The 21,250-nt window shown below is 40.1% G+C and overlaps 1 protein-coding gene across 2 annotated transcripts in view; it reads right to left on the bottom strand.

Annotated features, from left to right (window-relative positions):
* ECPAS (Ecm29 proteasome adaptor and scaffold) overlaps positions 1-21,250 on the bottom strand; it is a 72,240-nt gene that overhangs the window by 26,798 nt on the left and 24,192 nt on the right. For both annotated transcript variants that reach the window (XM_065655807.1, XM_065655806.1), the window contains exons 6-24: positions 19,257-19,425; positions 18,108-18,247; positions 16,506-16,587; positions 16,122-16,241; positions 15,859-15,944; positions 15,514-15,592; positions 14,335-14,384; positions 13,708-13,774; positions 13,479-13,601; positions 12,226-12,329; positions 11,040-11,163; positions 8,732-8,812; positions 8,038-8,266; positions 7,401-7,492; positions 5,464-5,598; positions 3,336-3,501; positions 2,755-2,927; positions 2,186-2,287; positions 553-676 (exon numbers count right to left, since the gene is read on the bottom strand). In XM_065655807.1, coding sequence (XP_065511879.1) covers positions 553-676; positions 2,186-2,287; positions 2,755-2,927; positions 3,336-3,501; positions 5,464-5,598; positions 7,401-7,492; positions 8,038-8,266; positions 8,732-8,812; positions 11,040-11,163; positions 12,226-12,329; positions 13,479-13,601; positions 13,708-13,774; positions 14,335-14,384; positions 15,514-15,592; positions 15,859-15,944; positions 16,122-16,241; positions 16,506-16,587; positions 18,108-18,247; positions 19,257-19,425 — 2,246 coding nt within the window. The remainder of the gene's footprint in view (positions 1-552; positions 677-2,185; positions 2,288-2,754; positions 2,928-3,335; positions 3,502-5,463; positions 5,599-7,400; positions 7,493-8,037; positions 8,267-8,731; positions 8,813-11,039; positions 11,164-12,225; positions 12,330-13,478; positions 13,602-13,707; positions 13,775-14,334; positions 14,385-15,513; positions 15,593-15,858; positions 15,945-16,121; positions 16,242-16,505; positions 16,588-18,107; positions 18,248-19,256; positions 19,426-21,250) is intronic.

Consider the following 21,250-nt stretch of genomic DNA (forward strand, 5'->3'; position numbering starts at 1 on the left):
AGTTTGATTTCTACCTCATTCTGCACATGCTCAGCTTTGTGTACACCTGAGACCTAAGACCACTCTCACAACATTAAACCACTGTTTTGCAGGTCTGAGGCTGATATCTACAGCTGCCTGTTTTGAAGCTAACATTTTGTCATGCTTGTATTTCAATGGGTATAGAATCTTAGTCCATAAATAAAATTTCTGCATTTACTCCATGTAAAAGTCACTAAATCATATCAGTCCAAGTTATTGGAAAAAGATTTGCAACCTAATTTTATAGACCTATTTTCCAGTGCAGGCTCTAAAATGCTATTTTTAAAGGTTTGTGTATGTTAAACCTGAAACTAACACAACATGGCAAGACAAAATGAAAAAAAAATAGAACAAATGCAGTGTCAAGTGGTAATGAATTAGATTTTATCAAGAAGTTATTTAAACAGCACATGAAACAAAGTCTTCTACTGTCTGTGCAGATGGACCTGAAGAGGTGAAATGACCTGGTGCTAGCTCAGAATTGTGAGATTTTACATTCCTGAATCCAGCTCCTGCGTTAGGAAAGCCTACCTGAAGGAGGGATGTATTCCTCCTCTGTGACTGTCCATGCATCACGTGCAGCCACCGAGCTGGTTCCTACAGCAGCGCTGGTAATAGCTTCGCCAACAGTGAACTGCAGCTCTATTTGCTTGGCCTGAAAAACACAACAGACCCTCACTGACTGTACTAATTAAACACAAACCAAAACTTTCGGCACTTCACCAAACCACAGTCTCTCTCCCAGCCCCAATTCTCAGCAAGATCCCTCTTTTGGTGAGCATCTGAGACTACATGGCACCTCAGACCCACTGAAATTGATGGAAGCTGAGGTGATTTAAAAACTCACAAAAATGAATTGTAAGAGCTACAATTTCCACGCTTATTTTTGAAGTGTGCCCTCTACAAAGCACTTGCTAGTCTCTGCAAAAGTTCACCTTAGTGAACAGAAAGAATTGGAGAGATAGGATGAAAATTTTTTAAAAGTTAGATCGAGACTGACAGTTATTAATGAAAATTACCGTGGCTTTGTTATAGTATGCAGTAGTAAAATATTTTCCTGTAATTCCATCCAGAAGTTGATCATCTCCAAGAGATGCACAAATTTGTTTTTCATGTTAAAAGAATGCAGACAATATTTTCCATTGTTTCTCTGTCCTCTTTCCACTATTCTCTAAGCCCTCAGGAAAGAATGTGCAGAATTCTGCCACGTTTTTGTCACTATTTATGATGAATCTTGAGTTGTAAGAACTGATTTCCATACCTGCTGAGTATACTCTCTAGATAGCTTTCCTTACTCCCTGGAAGCACAAAATGCTCAGGCATTTGGAGATGTAATCCCTTAGCTTCCTGCAATCTAGGATAATTTTTTTTTTCAAGTACACATTTTATAAAAGATGCTGTAATGACCCTGAACAGTTATAGGAGATAAACACAGCACCTAAAAGACATAATTTTACGTTTTTGTACATAATGTTCTTACTATTCTTGCTTGGAAGACTCAGCAAAGCCAACCTGTCTGATACAAAATAGCTGCTTCTACGATGCTGAATGCTATGTTGGTATGAACAAGGGAGAAAGATAAAACAAGCTGTAAATGAAGAACACTAAAAACGCGCCTTGACTATTTAATTTTGCTGTCTGGCATATTGCAATAGATAGAGCAGCTCTGAAGCACTGTGAAAGAACACAGTGCACTACACCAATGCATTCAGATTGAAAACAGATACATATATTCCCATAAAGAAAGTTTCTAATTCAAGTGTGCTATATCAGCTGATGTAGTTCAGATGAAAAAGAAGGTCTATTTAAATTATCTACTTCTAGGGTACTTTTGAAGGCCAAAGTGCAGGCCTACGGCTTCATTACTACAAGCTCTTAAGATTTTACACATACAGACAGTCCTCCTGAAAGGGAATGCGTATTTGTCTCAGAGACTGGGGCAGAGACCTTAACTGGCAAGTTTTTAAACCATGGCATAAAACATTTTATAAGCCCCAAACATACCTCTGCTCTCTATTTCAAGGCAGTTTTAAAAAATACAGCAGCACTATTACAAAAAGACAGCTCACCTTGTAAACTTGGGTCTAAAGATATAAAAAGCATTGAAATTGAAATAGAAATACACACTGCAGTATAAAGAATAATACATTAGATAGTGCCTCACCTCCACAGAATCCATTAAACCCTGCAACAGTAGCTTCTGGTGGGGAAAATCTTCATCTCCGACTGGGAAGTAACCCAGTGTTTGTATTGCTCGTTCCTTCATCTTAAACAGAAACAAAAAACCAACAACATCACATAACCTTCCTGTAAAGATACACTTTAAACCCACTCTTTCACTTAAGTTACCAGAAGTTAGACATGACTTATCAATCAGTGCACCTCTCTTCCAAAACACAGATCAAAACAAATGTCGTGTTACCTTTGAGGATTATTTCCAGGTAAATGAAGATACTCCCATTTTTCTTGAATTAAAATTAGGACCTTTCATAGTTCTCATCCCTTAAGCTCTTACATAGGACTATAGAATGCAGAAGCGATCAACTGCTCGACAACCCTTGAAAAACCCTTAGCCTAATTCTGAAAACCCCTAGCCTAATTCTGACTCATTAAAGCAAACAATAAGCATAATTCCTTTAAAAACCAAAGCTGAGTTGGGCAGGTAATACATAAACCTGGGGACAGTGCATTCCAGAAATGAACAAGAATCATAACAATACTACAAAATCTTGCCTTGTTTGTTTCCTTGCTGGAAGGGATTCGGGCCAGTAAGTTTTCAACAAGTTGCATCTTTGTAAATCCTGGTCCTTCACTGGGGATCGGCAAGGGGCCATTCCTGCCAATCTCCCCAAGAGCTGTACAAGCAGCAACCACAAGGAAAGGAGAGCTGCTATCCAGAAAAGAACCTACAGAAAAAAGTAAAACAGGATCACTTGGATTTTGTATTATTATTTAGCAATGTGCAGGCAGGCACTTGTATATTACCCATGCAAGAAGCAAAGTGTTTATCTTGTCTGCAGCATTATGCTAGAACAAAATCAAAGTGAAAGGAGACACTGAGAGGACTCCAGGCAGTGGCATCGCTCCTAATTTTGCCAGGTTAGTCTATGAGCTAAGAGCCTACCTAATTCTTGTTGAAGAGGGTTATGTCCATGCATCTAATTACATGACATTTTTACAGGCTGTAAATTCTACCACAGAAAGTGAACTCAAGGTTACAGTATCTATGAGGTGAATATCTTAGGAAAGTCTTCAGCCAGGGATGGTTGAAAAAACAACTGTTACACGCAGCAAAGTCTTAGGCAGGAAGTTACCTATTGTCTCCGTCGTTAACTTTATGAGCTGTTCTTGTTCCGGCATGACTGCAGTGTTTGGCTGTTTTATGTCTTGTAGCTCCATTGTTCTCATTTTCCCTTTGGCCAAGTACCTTCCTATGGTAAATCCCAAAGCCAACAAGGATCCATGTTGGACCTCCGGGCTCTACAGACAACACCAACAGTGCAGAAAATCTCATTTTCAAAGCAAGTAACACTTTGCACAAAGCACTGATTTTAAAACACATATGGACAAGCCAGATGAGAAGACACCATGAAAAATGCAGAGTTGTAACACATAATGGAAGAACAGAGAGTTTGATATTGCTAGCATTCTCTGATGGATGGAGTCCTTTAAGATAAAAGTAACAAAACTCAGAAGAGGTTCAAGAGGACAAATTAAGAACTCATCACCAGCACTCACATTCCTAAAGTCCACTCTTCGGTAGCTAGGTTAAAAAAAAAAATCCAACTCATCTGATTTGTTGAGCATACCCAGATTAAGGGGACAAAATGTACTCTTTGGTACAAAGCAGTAAAGTTGAATTAGTCTAGATTTGCCTTGCTAAGAATAAGAACACATTTGGCCTACAAACACAGAAGTCAATGCCTCCAAACAGTTCAGTAGGCCACAGACTGTGAAAACCAATTATTACAATTAAATGTCAAGAACATTAATTTGTCCAATACTGATTTGGTGCTGAGACCATCCACTCACAGTGCTCATTCCCACAGGTGAATTCTAACAAAAGGATTTTGTGCAGAAATAAGGCTATTTTCTATCACAACACTGCAAAAAGTTGCATCAGTGTGACTGCGCTGCCAGGACGGGATCCTCAGCCTAGTCTGGTCACCAGGGACTGCTCCTTGTTGTGGTCTCACAGCAGCAAAGCCAGCTGAAGACGGGTCCTTCAGCCTCTCCACTTCAGCTATCCATTTGCACTGCAGTCCCCACTGGGCCACTACAGATCACCACCACCGCGCTGGTTCTGTACATTCACAGCACACCAGAGCTCTACCTGACTCAAACTCAAAAATGCATGGGAACGCTCTGCTCTTTTTCCTGTTGTTTCATGGTTCACATCCCTCTTTATTCTCAGCCAGGTTCTGTGAAAGGTCAACCTTCACGGGTGACAGGGGCAGAAAGCAGCGGTGGAGGCTGGGACCCACCTGTGCCAGCTTTGTGACTGCAGAAGCTGCACCTTATTATTACCAAGCAATGACATTGCTTTGGCTCACAGACACAGCTTTCCAAATTAAATTGCGTTTGTTAGCTACAGCATAAAGCAATCAGCACATCTTGTCAGTATTTGAGCCTGTAACCTCCAATGTAAAATGGTGGCCCATAAAGTCCTTCAGAGAGACTGATATAAAAATGTCCTGGGGAAACAGAACCTAAAAATGGTACTACTTTCCCTCCCTTTCAGGATTCAAGACACACCAGCAGAGAAACATGCCCAATTTGTTTTCAGGAGTCCTTCTCAATGCTTGTTGTGGCAAAATGCAGAGACAAGGACAATGGGAGGGGGAAGGAGCTGCGGGAGGAGGGCAGGCAGGCAAACCCACTGTGTAACTATATGGTGTCGGAGGGCTGCTGAGCAGTCCGTGTGGGGTGGGAGGGAAGAAACCAGCCCTCACCCAGCAAAGGCTGCTGTCAGGGCAAGACCTGGGGTGATGCGGAGCCAGGAGGCGGCTGTGGCTCGGGAGGGGAGGGAGAGTTGAACATTTAATGAGTTAAACATTTTCTTAGTTCTGCAGGTACCTGTAGTCACTCACAAATAGGGAACCAGCAAATGATTTGAGGTAGGCAGTGTGATCCACTAATGCTCAGTGGGACAAGCAAGCTAAAACTGATTAAATACGTGACAGTGCTGGCTTTGCTTGGGAAGTGCCTCCAGGAAACCCTTCTTCTGACCTTAACAACAGCTTCAGGGATTAATTTATTTTAAGATCTGTTGCACTCACCTACAACAAAAATCCCTTCTCACAGTCCAACTGGATGTCAGCTAGTTAATTTTACACTCAGATTAAGGCTAATACATCCTGGACACACTGTGAGAGTCAGATTTCCTACCAGTTACATGTCAAGAGAAAAAACAAGAAGAAGCAGGCAAAGGAAGGTAGTTACACGGTTGTCTTTCGTCATCTTGATCAACTGCTCCAAGGAGGCCCTGAGCTCATTTCCAGACATGGTAGACAGCACTACGGAATAAAACAGGGCTGCAAGCTCACGCATTTCTTCTTTATTCGTGTTCATCAGGCTCTGCAGGAATTTAAAAAAAAAAAGAATAAAGTATAGAAGCAGTTTCTTATACAGTCTGTTCACACAGAGCTTCAATATACAAGCACAATTGTCATGCAGCTACATAAATAGTACTTAACTCAGAAACTACTCTTTCAACTGACAGCGTTATCATTTAGTAAGAGACAAAGCACTCAGTTCAGCAGAGCATTTATTACACACTCAGTGTTTAGGAAGACGATTACCACTAGCCACATGAGGGCTACCCACACATTCTGGCTTCAACACACAGACTGAATGCTTGGCTGAATTTTGTCTTCAGAGAGCTTCCAGATTTTGCATCCACACTGAGCTAAAAAAAAACCCTAAAGACACCGTTTTTCCTGAGATACTGGAGGCTTTCATTTCTTTTTTATTAATAAAAAAAACAAAGAGGTTAAACCAGTTAAATCCAATGGTGATGAAAAAAAAAAAAAAAGAAGGGTTCAGGAAATCACAGCTCTCAATGCAAATTAATCCACTGTGTCTTGGAGATCTTGTGTTATCTAAATTGTTAAAAAGTTGAATTTGGGAAGCCTAGGGTAATTTGTTAGGATATAACCTTACCTCTGACATTAATGTGGTGTATAATGTAAGACACTAATGTAAAAAACTCATACCAAAAGGTTTGAATGTCTTGGGCCACTGCAGAGGCAGCAAAAATGAGCCAAGCAAACAAACAAGAAATTAGATCTGTGAGGCTCATGAAACGTAACTCTACCTTCAACTCAAAACTTGCATCGGATCACATAGCTGACTTCCAACAAACCCCTGGACCTGTCCCTTCCACTTGGCAAAGCGAAATCACACAAAGGATGGTTTACATTTCTGGAACTAGGTAGTATCAGTATCAGCTTAATTTTGCAAATGGACACCAGGAAAAAAAAAAAGAAGGTTTTTCTGCATATGATGAGCAATACTGAAAAGGAGTGTGTTTCTACATCCTCTCCTTCAGGATTCATACCTGCTCTTAAATCACTTAAATTGCTTAAACTGTATACAGCAAAATGCAGTACAGATACCAGCAGAAGAGATTTTTCAAACACATTCTAATTTTTAACTAGACCAATTTTTTTTTTCTGCCAGATTCCCCCAATGAAAGTGAAAGCAACCTGTAAGACCTTAGCAAATCCTGGATGCTTGAAGCAAATAATGAAAAAGCAGAAAGTTCCCTGAGAAAAGAATCTAGTGAAAGCAGAATTCTCTTTGGCTTATTCCCAAGTAGGCTCCAGTTTATCTGGTTTTTTACTTGAGGCTAATAAAAAAAAGTTTAAAAAACCTCCACAGAAAGGGTTCTAATACAATTAAGGACCTAATTAATCTCATTTTTCTGAGAAGCCACTTGCATCTTCCAACTGGAACATCCCCATTGTTAAACAATTCCTCAAAATATTAGCAGAATTTTGTTTTCGGTTTTCTTTTGCTGTTTAATGCATCTTCTGATTGATGGGAAAAACTCACTATGCTAACAGGAATGATGACAGATTACCCAGAACATGTCAGTCAATGAACAAAATCATAACACCAAAGAACCAAAACATAATTTTCCCCATCCTGCTACATGGAATATCTCATGAGGTGTTGACTGCGGGTAGAAATACAAGATTTCAAATTAAGCGCATACTTGGAAATAATACTCCATTCCACCATAGGAAAATGGCAGATCTTGCTAATGCCAAAGTCCCTTTACAAAAACAAACCAACAAACAAACAAACAAAAAAACCAAACCAAACCAAACACAAACAAAAAACCAAACCGCAACAAGAAAGGGTTTTCAACATACCTTTATCCAGTCCATTTTGTCTACAAATCTAGTGGCTAGTTTTTCTGGATACACTGAAACAACTTCCAGAAGACAATACATGACTGGCAAACCTAAACAGTAATTAAAAAACCAGGTTATTAAACAACTGCAATATTTAAAACAATCTAACTATCAGCAGTAAAAGGAGGTTAAGAAGTATCAGGCATTTCAAAGCATTCACTTGCATTTCACTAGCGATAACAAATAATGCAGAATAATAGATCATAAAATTTCTCAGAAATACTAGGGAAACTAATAGAAGCAAACATTCTGGTAGCAATTTGTTCTAAAGGCATCCAAGTGCTTTAAGACTACACTTGTCACAGATATGGTATTATCGGAGTGTAGAAGACATAGCATTGACTGCTGAGGAAGCTGTTATAGACAATGGCTTCAAAATTTTAAAGCATTATGTAAAGCAATGCTGCAATTTGACTGTGCTGCTTCTCCCACCTACACAGCAGCACAAAAGAGAACAAGTTTAAACTGAAGAGTATTATATACAGTCCATGCTGCAAGTCTGATTGCTGCAGCCAAGTTCAAAGCATTGGGCGCGGCAACAAATTCCTAGTAAGACTTTTTTTTTGTCAAGATGATGCTGCACACAGTGTCTTACCTCCGACACCAGCTAACAGCTGCTGAAGAAGGCTAATATATATATGTACAGGGTTGGTTTCTCCACTTTTTGAAGAGGAGGAGGAAGAGAAAGATATGTGGTTGCCAGACATGAGGTTTCTTATGTAACGTCCAATGGCTGGAGCATGATCTTGCATATCTGCCAAGCTCTGTGAGGTTGGCATCACACCTGCACTGTGAGCAAGACACATCCGCAGATACAGAACTATCTAAGTACAGAAGAGAAAAACACGTGACAGTAAGTGCATGAGGATTTGGAAAACCACGGAGGAGACAAAATAAAAGGGCAGCAAATATACTGTATGTAGTGTAATTAAAAGAATACAGTTCTTTAATCAAATCTGGACAGAAAAGTCAGCATGGACATAGGCAAAAATACAAAGTGTAACAAATCTTAGGACCAGCATAATGGGACTTTTGCACAGGATTGCCAGTTTCTCCCTCTGTGGAGCAGCCCTCTTGGGAACATTCCTCCCATGTCCCTTGAAAATCCTGTTCAGGCTGTCATTGTCGTTTTAGGGACAGACAGATAAAAGATGGAGAGTCAACCCCAACATTTGTTTAAAAAAGGAATTTTAGAGTGTAGGGTGACTTATGGTAACTGTTAGCTTTTTACACTGTCCTCTAAATAAATAACGGTACAGCTATCCAAGGAAGTAAATCCAGACAATTACCTCTCCAAATGTGGCAGGATTGAAAGGCAACGCTGCAGTTCCAGTCATGTATTTAGCTGGAGTTTTCATTCGGTGAGAGGCCTAAACAACAGAGTGCATTAAGACTGGAACAGTCAGACCCATGAGCAGCAGAGATGTTGGAAAGGTCAACGAAATTTTGCTGATTCAACTTTGTTTATCCTCCACTTAGCAACTGAAAACGTACAACAGTTCTATAACAAGAAGCGCACAGTGCACTTGGTAATAGTACAGTTTAGGTTCATCAGCTTTACATGCCTATCAACTCAGAAAGTGGAAACTCTGAATTCATGGAGGGAAAGGCAGGGGAGGCTGGAGGAGGACAACATGCTTTCTTCCCCTCAGGAAAAAAAACAACTTCTTTAGAATTTAGAAACGAAATAACTCATAAACTTCCGGACTCTGAAGCACCCCAGCTGACAGGCAGCTGTGAAGCTTGCGGGGGCAGCTCCCCGGTACCAGAGGTGGGTGCCCTGAGCCACACCAGTCAAGCCCAGGGGCTCTCTCAGGCCCTGCTGCCTGCTAGCTAGAAGTGAGCAACTCCTTCAGTGGAAATGTTAGCTTTGACAAGCAGGCATATTCCAGGGGAAAAACATCTGAACAGAAGGTTTCCAGTAACACCCACTGCAAACGCTGCAGGAAGGCACGTCAGGATCCTCTGTGCAATGTGCACATTGGTGCTAGGGCTGGGCTCAGCAAGGCAGCCTTGCATCTGAATAAACACGAGGCAGTGGCACAGAAGTCAACATGTCCTCGGATCTCTTAACATGCTCAGATCTTTGGCAGCACTGGAACTTCAATGACATCCAGAACCATTAGCAAAAACCTGAATTAACGAACCAGATTACTCCTTTGAAGAATGGGTTCCCATCCATAACCAGCAGATCCGGTCTTACTCTTTAACATGTATTTTTTTGCAGAAGGTAAGAAGGATCACATCAACTCATGCAGGAAAGCCATTTTGCATCTTGGGCTGCTGTGCCAAGCAATGCATACAAACTGCTCAAACATCTCCAGCACTCGCAGATTATTCATCGTATGTGAAAATTCACGCTTTGAGATAACTAACCAAAGAAAAGTACCTCAAGGATTTTTTAATATGCCTTCAGGACATATAAGGAAGATCTGAAAAGTGTTCAATTTTTTTTTTTTTTAATTTCACCCAGAAGTGAGGGAATCTTGATTTTCTCAGTAGTGCTTAAACGAATTATACTATAGTTATTTAGTGACATTACATTAATTAATTAAAAACATTAATTAAAAACAATTAAAATTAACTACAAGGGGACAGGCATTTAAGTGTTATCTAAAACTCAATCTTGGTTTCTTAATTTTTTTATATCTATTTGAATAACCAGTATTTTGGACAAAAGCAAGTTTTGTCATAAAGCTTCAAATATTTCCTACAGTAGCAGAATACACCATCAGCAGAGTATACAACATTTCACAAGAAATCTCTCAGATGTAAGAGTTCTGCTATCACAGAGCTCTTCCAAAACCAGATGTGCTCCAACACAATATATTTCTGACATTTTTTTTTGTAAATAGACCATCGGAGGGAAAAAAAGTATTGTCAGTGATCTTTCACATCATATTTATAGCTTATAAGTCTAGTATAGCTACTATACACAGAGGTGTGTAACACAAACTAGATTTTAACACCTCTCCAGATGGTCTCTCAGTGCAAAAACTGAGGGTAAACTCAGTGGTACAGTTTTTAGCATATCCACTAGACTCGTGAAAGGTTAATTACATGGCCATTATTTTCACAGATTGCAATGAAGATGAATAATTAAGGCTTTAAGTCAACAAACCAGACTTCTTCACTTGTTCCAGTATCTCCTTTCCTAGCCTGCAATCTTTTTTCTGGTTTAGGCACAATATTATTTTTCACCAGCCCAACCAAAGAGTGATCTTCCTATCCCTTCGCGAATACATTTGTCAGTGAACTATGTTTGTAAAACCTACTGGATTATCACTCTTGAACACTGGACTCCTCACTCCACACATCATCTACACAAAAAGCATCAATGCAAAATAATCACTTTGTTAAAGGACATGCTTCCTTATTACTTAACATTCAGATCTCTTGTAATTAATGCCAACAGAAGGTAACAATGAGTGCTAATCTTGGCAACGCAATACTATGGGTGGTCTTCACTGTCATTTTAGCTAACTTTATTCATCGGGGGAGGTGAGGGAGATGGAAACAGGCAAGGGAAGACCACACTTATTACATGCCTGAGCATCAGGAATGTGTATGTCATTTACTGAGACGAAAGCACTGTACCTTGTCTTGAATGTAAAGGACCATTTCAGGGAAGGGAGGAGTCTGCTTCCCAGAACTCTCCTTTTCATTTTTACCAGGAAATGTTCTCAGCACTCGTTGGGCTTCTCCATGTACCTCCTCCCGTCTTTCAGAAGAAAATATGAGAAACAGACGTTACTTGCACAGAACAAATGGCCTTTAATGAGCAATGAGATATCTTGGGAAGCTGAGGGAGTTTTTAAATGATAAGTGGGGTTTTTTTGAAAGGAAGGGGAAAAAAGCTTGCATTGGAACTGTTAATGATTTGTTTATTTCAGAGAGGGGAAGAAAAAGGATAGTGATGAGTGGCCTCTGCAAAACAGTCTGGATCAGCCCACTTCTGCTCCTTTTACATCCTGCTGGTGTTCACCACCAGCTCCTGGTTCCCATATTCTTCTTTTCCTGTCTGCTCCTCCTCCCTGTCACTTCCTATATTCAAGCTTCAGCTGATGCCTATCAGGTTTATCACTATCTACGAAGCAGAAGATCAACTCCTGAAACAGGGCTGACGCTGCAACAGCAGCCATTTGTTGCACTGATCATTTTAGCTTTCCTTAGTTACACAATAGCTACTCACATCAAAAATCAAGCAATTGAAGTAAGGTGGAAAAAACCCCATCAATTAAATTGCAATAACGGAAAACTGCAAATGAAATGATTACTGTAATTTAATGAGTCAACTCAGCAGAGAGCAGCAACTCTCACAAGCGCATGCTCCTGTCTCTTTGCAAACACAAGCTAAAAATAGACTGCTAGAATTTGCCAGGCAAAATAATTTCTAGCCACTGAAAGGTGATTCCAGTTAATGCATTTTTACTTTGCAACTGCAACTGATCATTAGCATGAAGTGCTTTAGTGACAGCAGTTCACTTGAAAAAAGAAACCAAGCCAAAGACTACCATAAGGCACAGTAACACTCTCCACATTACTGTCAAGAATGCCTCTATGTAAAGGTTAATTCCCAAATTATTGTACTTATTTTCAGTGAGTGAGTTTTTATGTACTTACATACATACACACATATATATGCATTCGTATTTCACTCAAATATATATTGGATGCAAATATCTATCTATCTATCTATCTATCTATCTATCTATCTATCTATCTATATATCTCTGTGTGTGTGTGCATGTATGAAAATAACTTAAAAATGAAAGCAACTTACGGGTCTCCTGCAGCTAACAGGAGTAAGTATTTGGAAGCGATATGATCTGGAGGGAATACCGTGCTAGCAAATTTCACAGCCACTTGACGTACTTGAACTTCAGGCTTAAAGAGAACAGACACGAACATATCGTTTAATTTTAAATGAACACACTAATGACCTGCATTCATCACTTGTAATCATCAGTCATCTGTGTTGTTCTCTGGTATCAACATGACCCAAAGAGTTTAGACACTTCAAGACACCATTCTTGCTAACTCTTCATATGGCAGGAGACAGGGAAAAGACAAACTAGCTTCTCATATGCACACAAGTGGAAAACAAAACATTTAATTAAATACATGCACATTTTGGGGAATCATAAATCAGGATTATTGCTAATTCTTAGATATCTGAACTGCCCCACCCAGGCAGTTTTGAAATTAAGAATGACATACATCATCTATCCACATAAAACAGAGCTGTGCTTAGGAGTTGCACAGCCAGAGGAGGAAAAGGAATATTAGCTTAGGGCGGCCATTCTCCCTGCTGGGTTCAGTCTCAAAATGGTATTGCCTGGAGATCTGGATTGCTCAAGCACCCAGGCAAGAGTCATCAGCATGAAAACAGTCTATTACACAGTTACTAGTGCAACCACTAGAAACACATCTACCCCCACAGTCACTCTGAGTACACGTGAAAACACAAAACCCTCTCTTTCTGAACACCCAGAACTCTGGGGAATTCTGAACACAGACAAGATAAGTGAGTCAGTCAAGTGTGTTTTCCTCTGAATTCGTGTTTCAAGGCTGAGCTCCTGGGGGAGTTCCCAGGTGACTTATAATGTTAGAAATCACCCATCGTGCTGAAATCCCCACTTAGCAGTGAATTATCCTTTGTACCAAAGTCTTGCTTTCACAAAGCATTTCACAAGATAGTGTCCCCAAAGCATCTACTCCTCAAAAGTTTTCTTAGGAGGAGACTAGGAGAAACATACAGTGCAATCCCAATGGCTTTTCTTTGCAAAACAGAACATGAATACAAAATTGCATTGTCACCCTTCTTGCAGCCAGTGTACCACATTAAAAATACTTTATCTCAGCATACAAAACCCTATTCTCTCAGATAGGCTAGTAAGAAAAGGGGTACCTGTTCCGAAAGTATACAACAAGAAGTGTCAAGAAACATGAAAACAATTAATCGCTCTTTTCTTAAGGTATTTAATTACTTAATTAGTTAAGGTAATTAATTAATTCTGACTCCACTGAAAATACCTTTATTAAACAAGAAGCTACAAGAGCTTCCATCAGGGTACGCTGGGCTCCTTCCAAGCTACTGTATGCTCCAACCATCATAGATAAGGCCTCCTGAACGGCAAGTCTGGTATCAGGATCCTCCTGCAGCACAAAATCAAGAGTTGTCACTCTACAGCATGCAGGGACAAGAATAAAGCAAAACCAGCACAAAATAGTAACGATTTCCCAAAGACCCGTCAGCACCCACCTTACATAAAGCTTCAAAAAACTGCTGTAGCAGTGCTATATCCTTGGTAAAGAGCTGAGGCATCCGGCTGAAACAACATATTTCAATTAATTAAGTTTGGTTTTGGTTTGGTTTGGTTTTTAAATTGGAATGCTTTACATTACATTTCATTGGTCTTGCCCTCATCCCACATTTTAACTGTCAAACAAAACAGAGTCAGCACATAAAGTCTGCTCTACCTTATCCATTTCCACCACGGAGCAGCACCCCACACCTTAAGTTTGGAAAGTGAGATATTCTGTGGACAATTACTTAGATCACTAGCACATCACTGAACATACTACTTGTCCAGCTTTGTGCCCTCTGGTCTTTGTTGTACATTCATTAAATTTCTGTTTCTGGAAATCCAGAAAGTAGAACCATTTCCTAAATTATGTGCATAATTCATGAGTTGCCATTAATCACTGCCAGAAAAGCTATCAGCTAAAAACATATTTCTTTTTACACCTCTGGGGATGTCACAAGAAGAATGCTTTTCTCTGCACTGTATACTCAATTGCAAAATTGGCAGGTGGCATAAACCTTGCTGCTTAGACTACTCTGGAAAAATTATTTAATGTCCCATTGCTTAAATGATGCTTCAGTTACCTGGAGAGCTTTCCAACTGCTGAATATGCCATTGACAGCAATTTTGAATCCTTGAATGATAAAACAATAAATAGAATTCAGCAAAGCCAGAAATACATAAAGGTATATCTTTTATAACTAAACATTTACTTTAAATCATGTCTTGAAAGTGCTCGTTTGGGCTTTCAAGGACAGAGAATCTTGGAACATAAAATAATTGTATCTGAGAATAAAAGCATTACATAGGAACTGAGGGAGCATGTTTTTCCAAAAGAAACAAGAAATCACACGTGGTGACAAAACATTAATGTCCCTTCTGTTCTCAGCTAATCACATTTTATTCCAAGAGAGACAGCCAAGAAGAATCAGCAAATACACAAAACAGTAGCAAAGGGACAGAAACCTTCCACCAGCCCTAAACAGCAGCTTTACACAGAGGAAGCTGTTTGCACAATGGATCCTGCAGATGACCAACACAGCACGTTTATATATGGGCTTCCTTTCTCCTGAACACTCCTTTTTTCATATCCTTCCAAACGGCAGAGGAGGCCCATGTGCTCAACACCAACGCAGGCCAGAAGGTCACATCCAACAGTTCCAATGAGTCAGCGAAAGGATCAAAGCTGCAGAAGAGGAGGTCTGCAACATCAGCCCTTCATAAGATACAGGTAGGAGTATCGTGGGGAATTTGCCTTCTGAAGTGGCACTGGAAAGACCTCTTCAGGCCAGGCTGGCGTTTGCAGCTCTGTTTGTAACACCCTTCTCAACAGCAATGCCAGCCCTGGATGGACTGGGTGGAAGGTTTTACAAGCAGGTGTATACAGCTGCTTATCACAACGGGCTGCAGCCCCTGCGTACACCTGGAGCTGCAGCCCCTGCGTGCTCCAGAGTAATGAGTAACAGCAGTGAGATGCTACTCTGGCCTCACTCTTCAGATTAACAACACTCTTATTCCCTAAGACTTTGCAAATAGTGTCCAAGCACCTATCCATAGCTGTTGAACAAACAAAACAGTTTTCCTATATAGCCTTTTAAAGTATTTGCTCGTCTTCCAACAAAATAGCTTAAAAAGTGTCCTTTGATATCCCCCTCAGCCACCTCCAAAAAATAGATTTATCAGTTTCTATCATAAAGGTATTGTCTTTTGCTTGTATTTGTATGAACAATTATAGCTCCAAAGCAAAGAACTTTTCAGCTTACCTCTTTGTATTCATTGATCATCTTTGTAAGTCCATTTAAAAGCATTGGGCCTAATGGTTTTATTTTATTTTCTGGACAACTGCAATTAGAGACACCAACAAACAAAATATTATCTTTTGAATCGCTTAAAAGTATCTTCTCTCAGTATCACTTCTTCTCAGTTTTATTAAGAAATTACAGCTTAATGTGTTTAAGCATGCACACACAGACTTCAGGATTAAGGAAAAAAACCTGCTTTCTGAGTTTTAGTGCTCTTTCTTTGCCATTAGTTTAGTTATATATTTAGAACAGAATGCATTCTAGGCAAATGGCTGACAAACACTGTGCTCACTCTGAATTACTTACATGATACAAATATGATGCACAAACTGCAAGGACAGGCTTCTCAGTTTTGCGTTTGTGTTTGCACCAAAGAGTCCATCATAAACCACCTGGCCAAAGGAAATACAGACCAGGTCAGAGAGTGTCTGGCCTCATTTTCAAAGGTTTTCTAATTCCCCTTCTTCTTTAAACACTGTCATCAGTAACAGCCCTTCCCTCCGCTTAGGACTGGAGGAACTGTATTACCAAGTTCATTAGGAAGAGCAACTTAGGAACACAAGGACTACCTGAATGTTAGCTGGGAACATTTCTGCAGCTTGCCTGGATCGCAGAAGATGAGGAACAATCTTTAATTTAACACGGGTGCTGACTGACTCTCGTTTCATTTCTGGTTTCAGAACAGATCCCTGTCAGAAGCAAAGTTGAAATAATATAGTGCATCTTCGGACAGCAGTACTTTTAAGTTAGTTAAATTGCCTTCTACTTCAAATCAGAACACACTGAGACAAAGAAAAAAAAATACTAAATAGCAAAATTGTTCAGTGAAAGCAGAGATCAAAGGAAGTAACAGATTTAAGAAATACATACATGCCTTCTCCAAATACAATAACGCAACTAAAATTACAGGTTCAGAAATTAAGCAAGTACGCAACTTTGAAGGCAAACCTTACCTCCTTGGTTTTCAGTGGTATATCCCCAAGATAAACTTTATACATTTTGTTGATGATAGTAGGATTGTTCCAGTCAATTAAACTAAAGAAAAAAACACATTCGACACGAACGTGTTATGATTCTGATCTTGATTACTTTTTAAAATATGTGTTTTACAGAATTTTGCATTATATTCGTATTCTTAACAGAGTTTTAATAGATTTAATTTGACTTCTAATCACTCCCCCCACATCCACACAATATATAATCATTAAGAATATGAAGTGATTACATATTTCACCAACAAATTCTGACAATGTAATTTCAAGTAATTTGTAAGAAACTCACATGGTCCCTTCTCTCCCACTGAAATAAGACATATAAACCCATGGTAATCTACCACCTGAGTACAGAATGGTCGTCTCTTAACAAATTTCTCCATGTTCTTCAACATGCTTTGACATTTCAACAGAAAAGAGGCTATTTTTAATTCTAGGACTATTTCGTCTTGGTCTCTCAGACAAACCTGTGTGCCCACAATAACCATCTAACACTAGCTATTTTTAAGACTGTTTGGAACACACACACACATCCAAAAAACACCCCACAGGAAAAGAAAAAGTTAAGCATGCATGCTTCAAAAAGTAGAGGAGACAGAACCATCTCTTTCAGTAAAGCAACTGATTTCCAGACCAAGTGAGCTGTGAAGTAGCATATATTTATCATAAGAAACATTTAACAGTGTCTATTAAAACGCATTCTGTCCACGTGTTTTGCTCTCCAGGCACAGAATACCAACACAAAGGGAAAGATGAGAGAAACAGCAAAGGACAGACTGTCTTCCTTAACCAGGCTGTCATCACTTACTAGAATCACCTCCCCTGTCACCACTGAGGCACATGAATAGACTCGAATGGAGGAGGTTTCACATTACACATCAGACTCCAAGTTAAACAGTCCTATATTTCTAGTAATACAGGAGCCACCTACACATTTCAAAGGCAGGCCTCTCTTGCTCCAAAACTACATAAGCCAGCACACCTCGAAAGATCAATAACTCAGCAAGTGGTATCAACAGCAATTACTCCGGTCTCTTGATAAGTTAAAGACAGAAGCATTGTCTTTAGATGATGAAAGGTGGACTGCAGATGTGCAAAAGATTTAATAGTGCAGACAACAGCGGCTGCCAAACTTCCTAGACTACAGGCCACTTCGCAATTACAGTCTCTTTACACGCTTAACAAATTAAATGAAAGTATACTTTTCTGGGAAAGACAATACAGTTAACGTGACCGGCTGTGACTCACTTACTAAGGCCTTATTGACCATCAATAATCCACAAATGACAATTTGGAAACCAAGGAGTAAGAAAATGGCTCAAAAGCAATACCAAAGGTGACTGAAAACAAACAGATAAAGCTTTCAGCTCTGGAGCCAAGCAATGTTGGCTGCAAGACTGTGAGCCACGCCATTCCCAGCCCTGTGTGAATACATGTCAGCTTTGCAGGTTCATGGGGGACTGCGCTCTTTCTCCTTTCAGAGCGCACTTTTCTCTGGAGCACTACAATAGCTAGCTTTGTACGAACACTAGCACCATCTTTTCCAAACACTCCAACTTGTACCTTTGTTTGCTCTTCAGTTCAAGGTCTGCTGCAGTGGCCACACTGTGTCTTGTATCACTGGAGGCTACAATCAGGTGTATAACAGCTTCAAGTTCTGGCACTTGTTCGGCTTCAATGAACTTCACTATCCCCAGCTTACACTGTTCAACAGTGGGGAACATAAACACAGTGTTACTGACAAGAAAACATATGTTACAATAACCATAGCAGATCAGCTGTCTGAAATTACAGATTCTGCTTGCTAGGGAGAAGTTCACATGCTCTCCATCTCTTTAGCAGTGCCCTCTTCTTGCCTCCTGTCAAAGCAGTCACCTGTGGCAAAGCATCAGCATTGCAATTAGGGATACTCTGCTGCTTACCCTCCTTCAACATGAGAGAGTTTTGTAACCTAACTACCTTTAGGAGGAAAACACAAGGGTAGGCTGCAGTCATGGTTGCTTCCTAACCAATACCTGTATTTCTAATTATTAGACTGGTTTTTAAGGAATTATAGAACGCATATAGTTTAGGAGAATACTAAGGTAGCAATCTTTAAAGATTAACCAACCATGTAACCATAGAATCTTTTGTATAAGCAGACCTCGTAACCATAGAATCTTTGGACTTAGTAATCATAACCTTTACTTAAAATTGACATAGATTTATGACATATGCTTTCAAAACACGTAACTGAGAAACATGCGAATGTTGCTTAGCCTTGCTTAACAGATAGCTTGTGTTAGAATAGGCGTGGAATATGTTAATGGTATCCAAGAATTGTAATGAATATGTAATTCTTCTGTAAATATAAGCCATGTATGACCAACTAATCAGCATCAGACCTATGGAGGAACACCCCTGGTCCGGCCCCGGCGTTGAATAAGAAGTGCTACTTTTAAAACCTTAAAACGTGGTTTTATGAGTCCATTACTTTGTCAATTTTACAATATCATAACCAGTGCTGGGAACTGCTGGTGCTTCCCATCCCATCTCACTGCGGCAAAGCTCCTTAAGGCATCATGTGAAGTCGCTCAATAAGTTCTGTCAGGGCAACTGAAGACCTGGTTAGAGTTAGATTCATATAACCCCTCTGGCCTTCTGTTCCTCTGTCTGTAGCCATCCCCGTTACCATCCCCAGTTCACCACGACCAGCCCCGCAGCCGCAAGTACCTGTTCCAACTGCTCTGGTGTCCATGGGCTATCACCAATTACCCTTTTGGCTGCATAAAAGCTCATCCCTGGAGGTGGCTGAGGGATTCCAGGACCTCCTGCACTACTCGATGAAGACCCCTGGGCCGAGGGCATGTTTTGTCGACTCTGAGATTCATTCAATACGAACCTAAGCAGGTGGGAAAGGAGCTTCATTAGAGGTTTTACCTATCGACACTGCCAGCTGAATTCGATGCTGGAAAAGAGGAGTAAACATAATCTGTCCAACTTCACGTATTCTTCTTTAATTAATCCCATGACTCTGACACAGGACAGAATTTTATTCAGTTGAGACTCAGCTACCAGCTATCCCAAAATATCCCGCAGAAGCCATAACGATCTCATTGTAACTGTTTGAGAACAAACCTCAGTTAGGAAAGGGAAGGGTCCACTGGCATTTCTGAAAACAGTTATATCAGGTTATGGACCAGAAAGAATGATCTCTCTCGTATTAGAAGCAAATATTCTGACAGTACTGCATTTGAGAAACTTGTAGTAAAAGCTTTAAAAACATTTGTATGATTTGTACGAAAAACATAAACCTAACAATGGAAATAATGAACCATATGCAACACAATGAAGTGGCAGGAAACAATCCTTGGTATACATTTTTTAAAAAAAAAGTATTGGAAAATGGCAGTTTTAGTGCTGGGCAGGGAAGGAAAGCAAAAGTATAAGGCTCAAGTTAACAGATCTTAGGCTTTTTGGAGACTGGCTAGTCTAGCTGCCCTGTGAACACCTCCATACTCTCACAAAAGCCACTCCACCCCTCCATGTGTCCTTGGAGGCTGGTCAACACCTGAAGGCATCGAAATTGTAGTGCTGAGACCAACAACAATTATTTTGCTCCAGGCAGCCATAATGTGTTCCACATTCAGTGCACAGGCAACAAAAGGAAGTAAACAGTCCCAACAATAAGGATAAACATTCATCCCAGGTCTTTTTAGTCAAAACGTCTAAATACTTGAACATGATTATGAGTTTTAAGCCCTACAGTTAGGCTTTCTGGTCGTTTTACTGCAGACAGACTGGCAAGGCTAATTCACAACCGTGCAATGACAGAGCAAGTTCCAGCAGCCGTAAATTAGCTGTAAACAGCTGCAAGCAGTCTCACCCCAGGCAGCGAGACTTCTAGAGACAGACATCCAGAGCCACAGGCCAACTGAAAACACCCTCTGAGCACCTTCTGGAAAGAAAATGAAGCTTTCACCCCTGCCATGGTCTGAGTATTTAAAGATTGCCGTGGTTGGCCAGAGTACAAAACCTCAGAAGGAAGTGAGGTCTCATCGCAAAGCCCCAAGGACTTCATCTGCTGATCCCACAGCCGCAGCGTGGAGGTGAAGATAACAGCATAAACCTGGGCAAACTGAAGAGCTTGAGCTGTGAGCAGAGGAAAACACTGGGCATTTTAAACTACAAGTTGCAAGACTCTGCACACTCAAATGAGGAGGAAGTGGCCCCCGAAACACCTGATGGGAGCACGGCCTCCAGAAACACTACATGGGGAAATACACATGCTTACTATTTTAAAAGTCATTCCACTTGGGTGAGCAAGAGTTAGGTGCTCAGAAAAATCTTGCAGAAATCAATAAACTGCTAGAAAGAAAGACGTGTTCTACTGTTAAAATTACTTATATTTCCTTTCAAAGCAAAAGCTCCCCTAGCAATACAAAGGCACTAACAAAGTTAGTGGAAAACAGATTTTGAGAAAGCATTGATTTTATAAACTAGAAGATTCCTAACAAGCAGTGATCAGTAAATTCAAATTGCTCTGTAAATCATTCTTGCACTCAGAAACTCTGCTCACAACGAGACATGCCATTACAGTTAAAACATTTTTCATCAGAAGACAGATGAAAGACAAATCTTGTTATTAAAGGCTCAATTCTGGAAAGCACAAGGTTTCAGAGATTATGCTTGCTTGTGACCTTGGCGGAATAAGCCTTAAAAGTCAA

This window comes from Caloenas nicobarica, chromosome Z (assembly GCF_036013445.1).
Source record: "Caloenas nicobarica isolate bCalNic1 chromosome Z, bCalNic1.hap1, whole genome shotgun sequence".
Taxonomy (NCBI): Eukaryota; Metazoa; Chordata; class Aves; order Columbiformes; family Columbidae; genus Caloenas; species Caloenas nicobarica.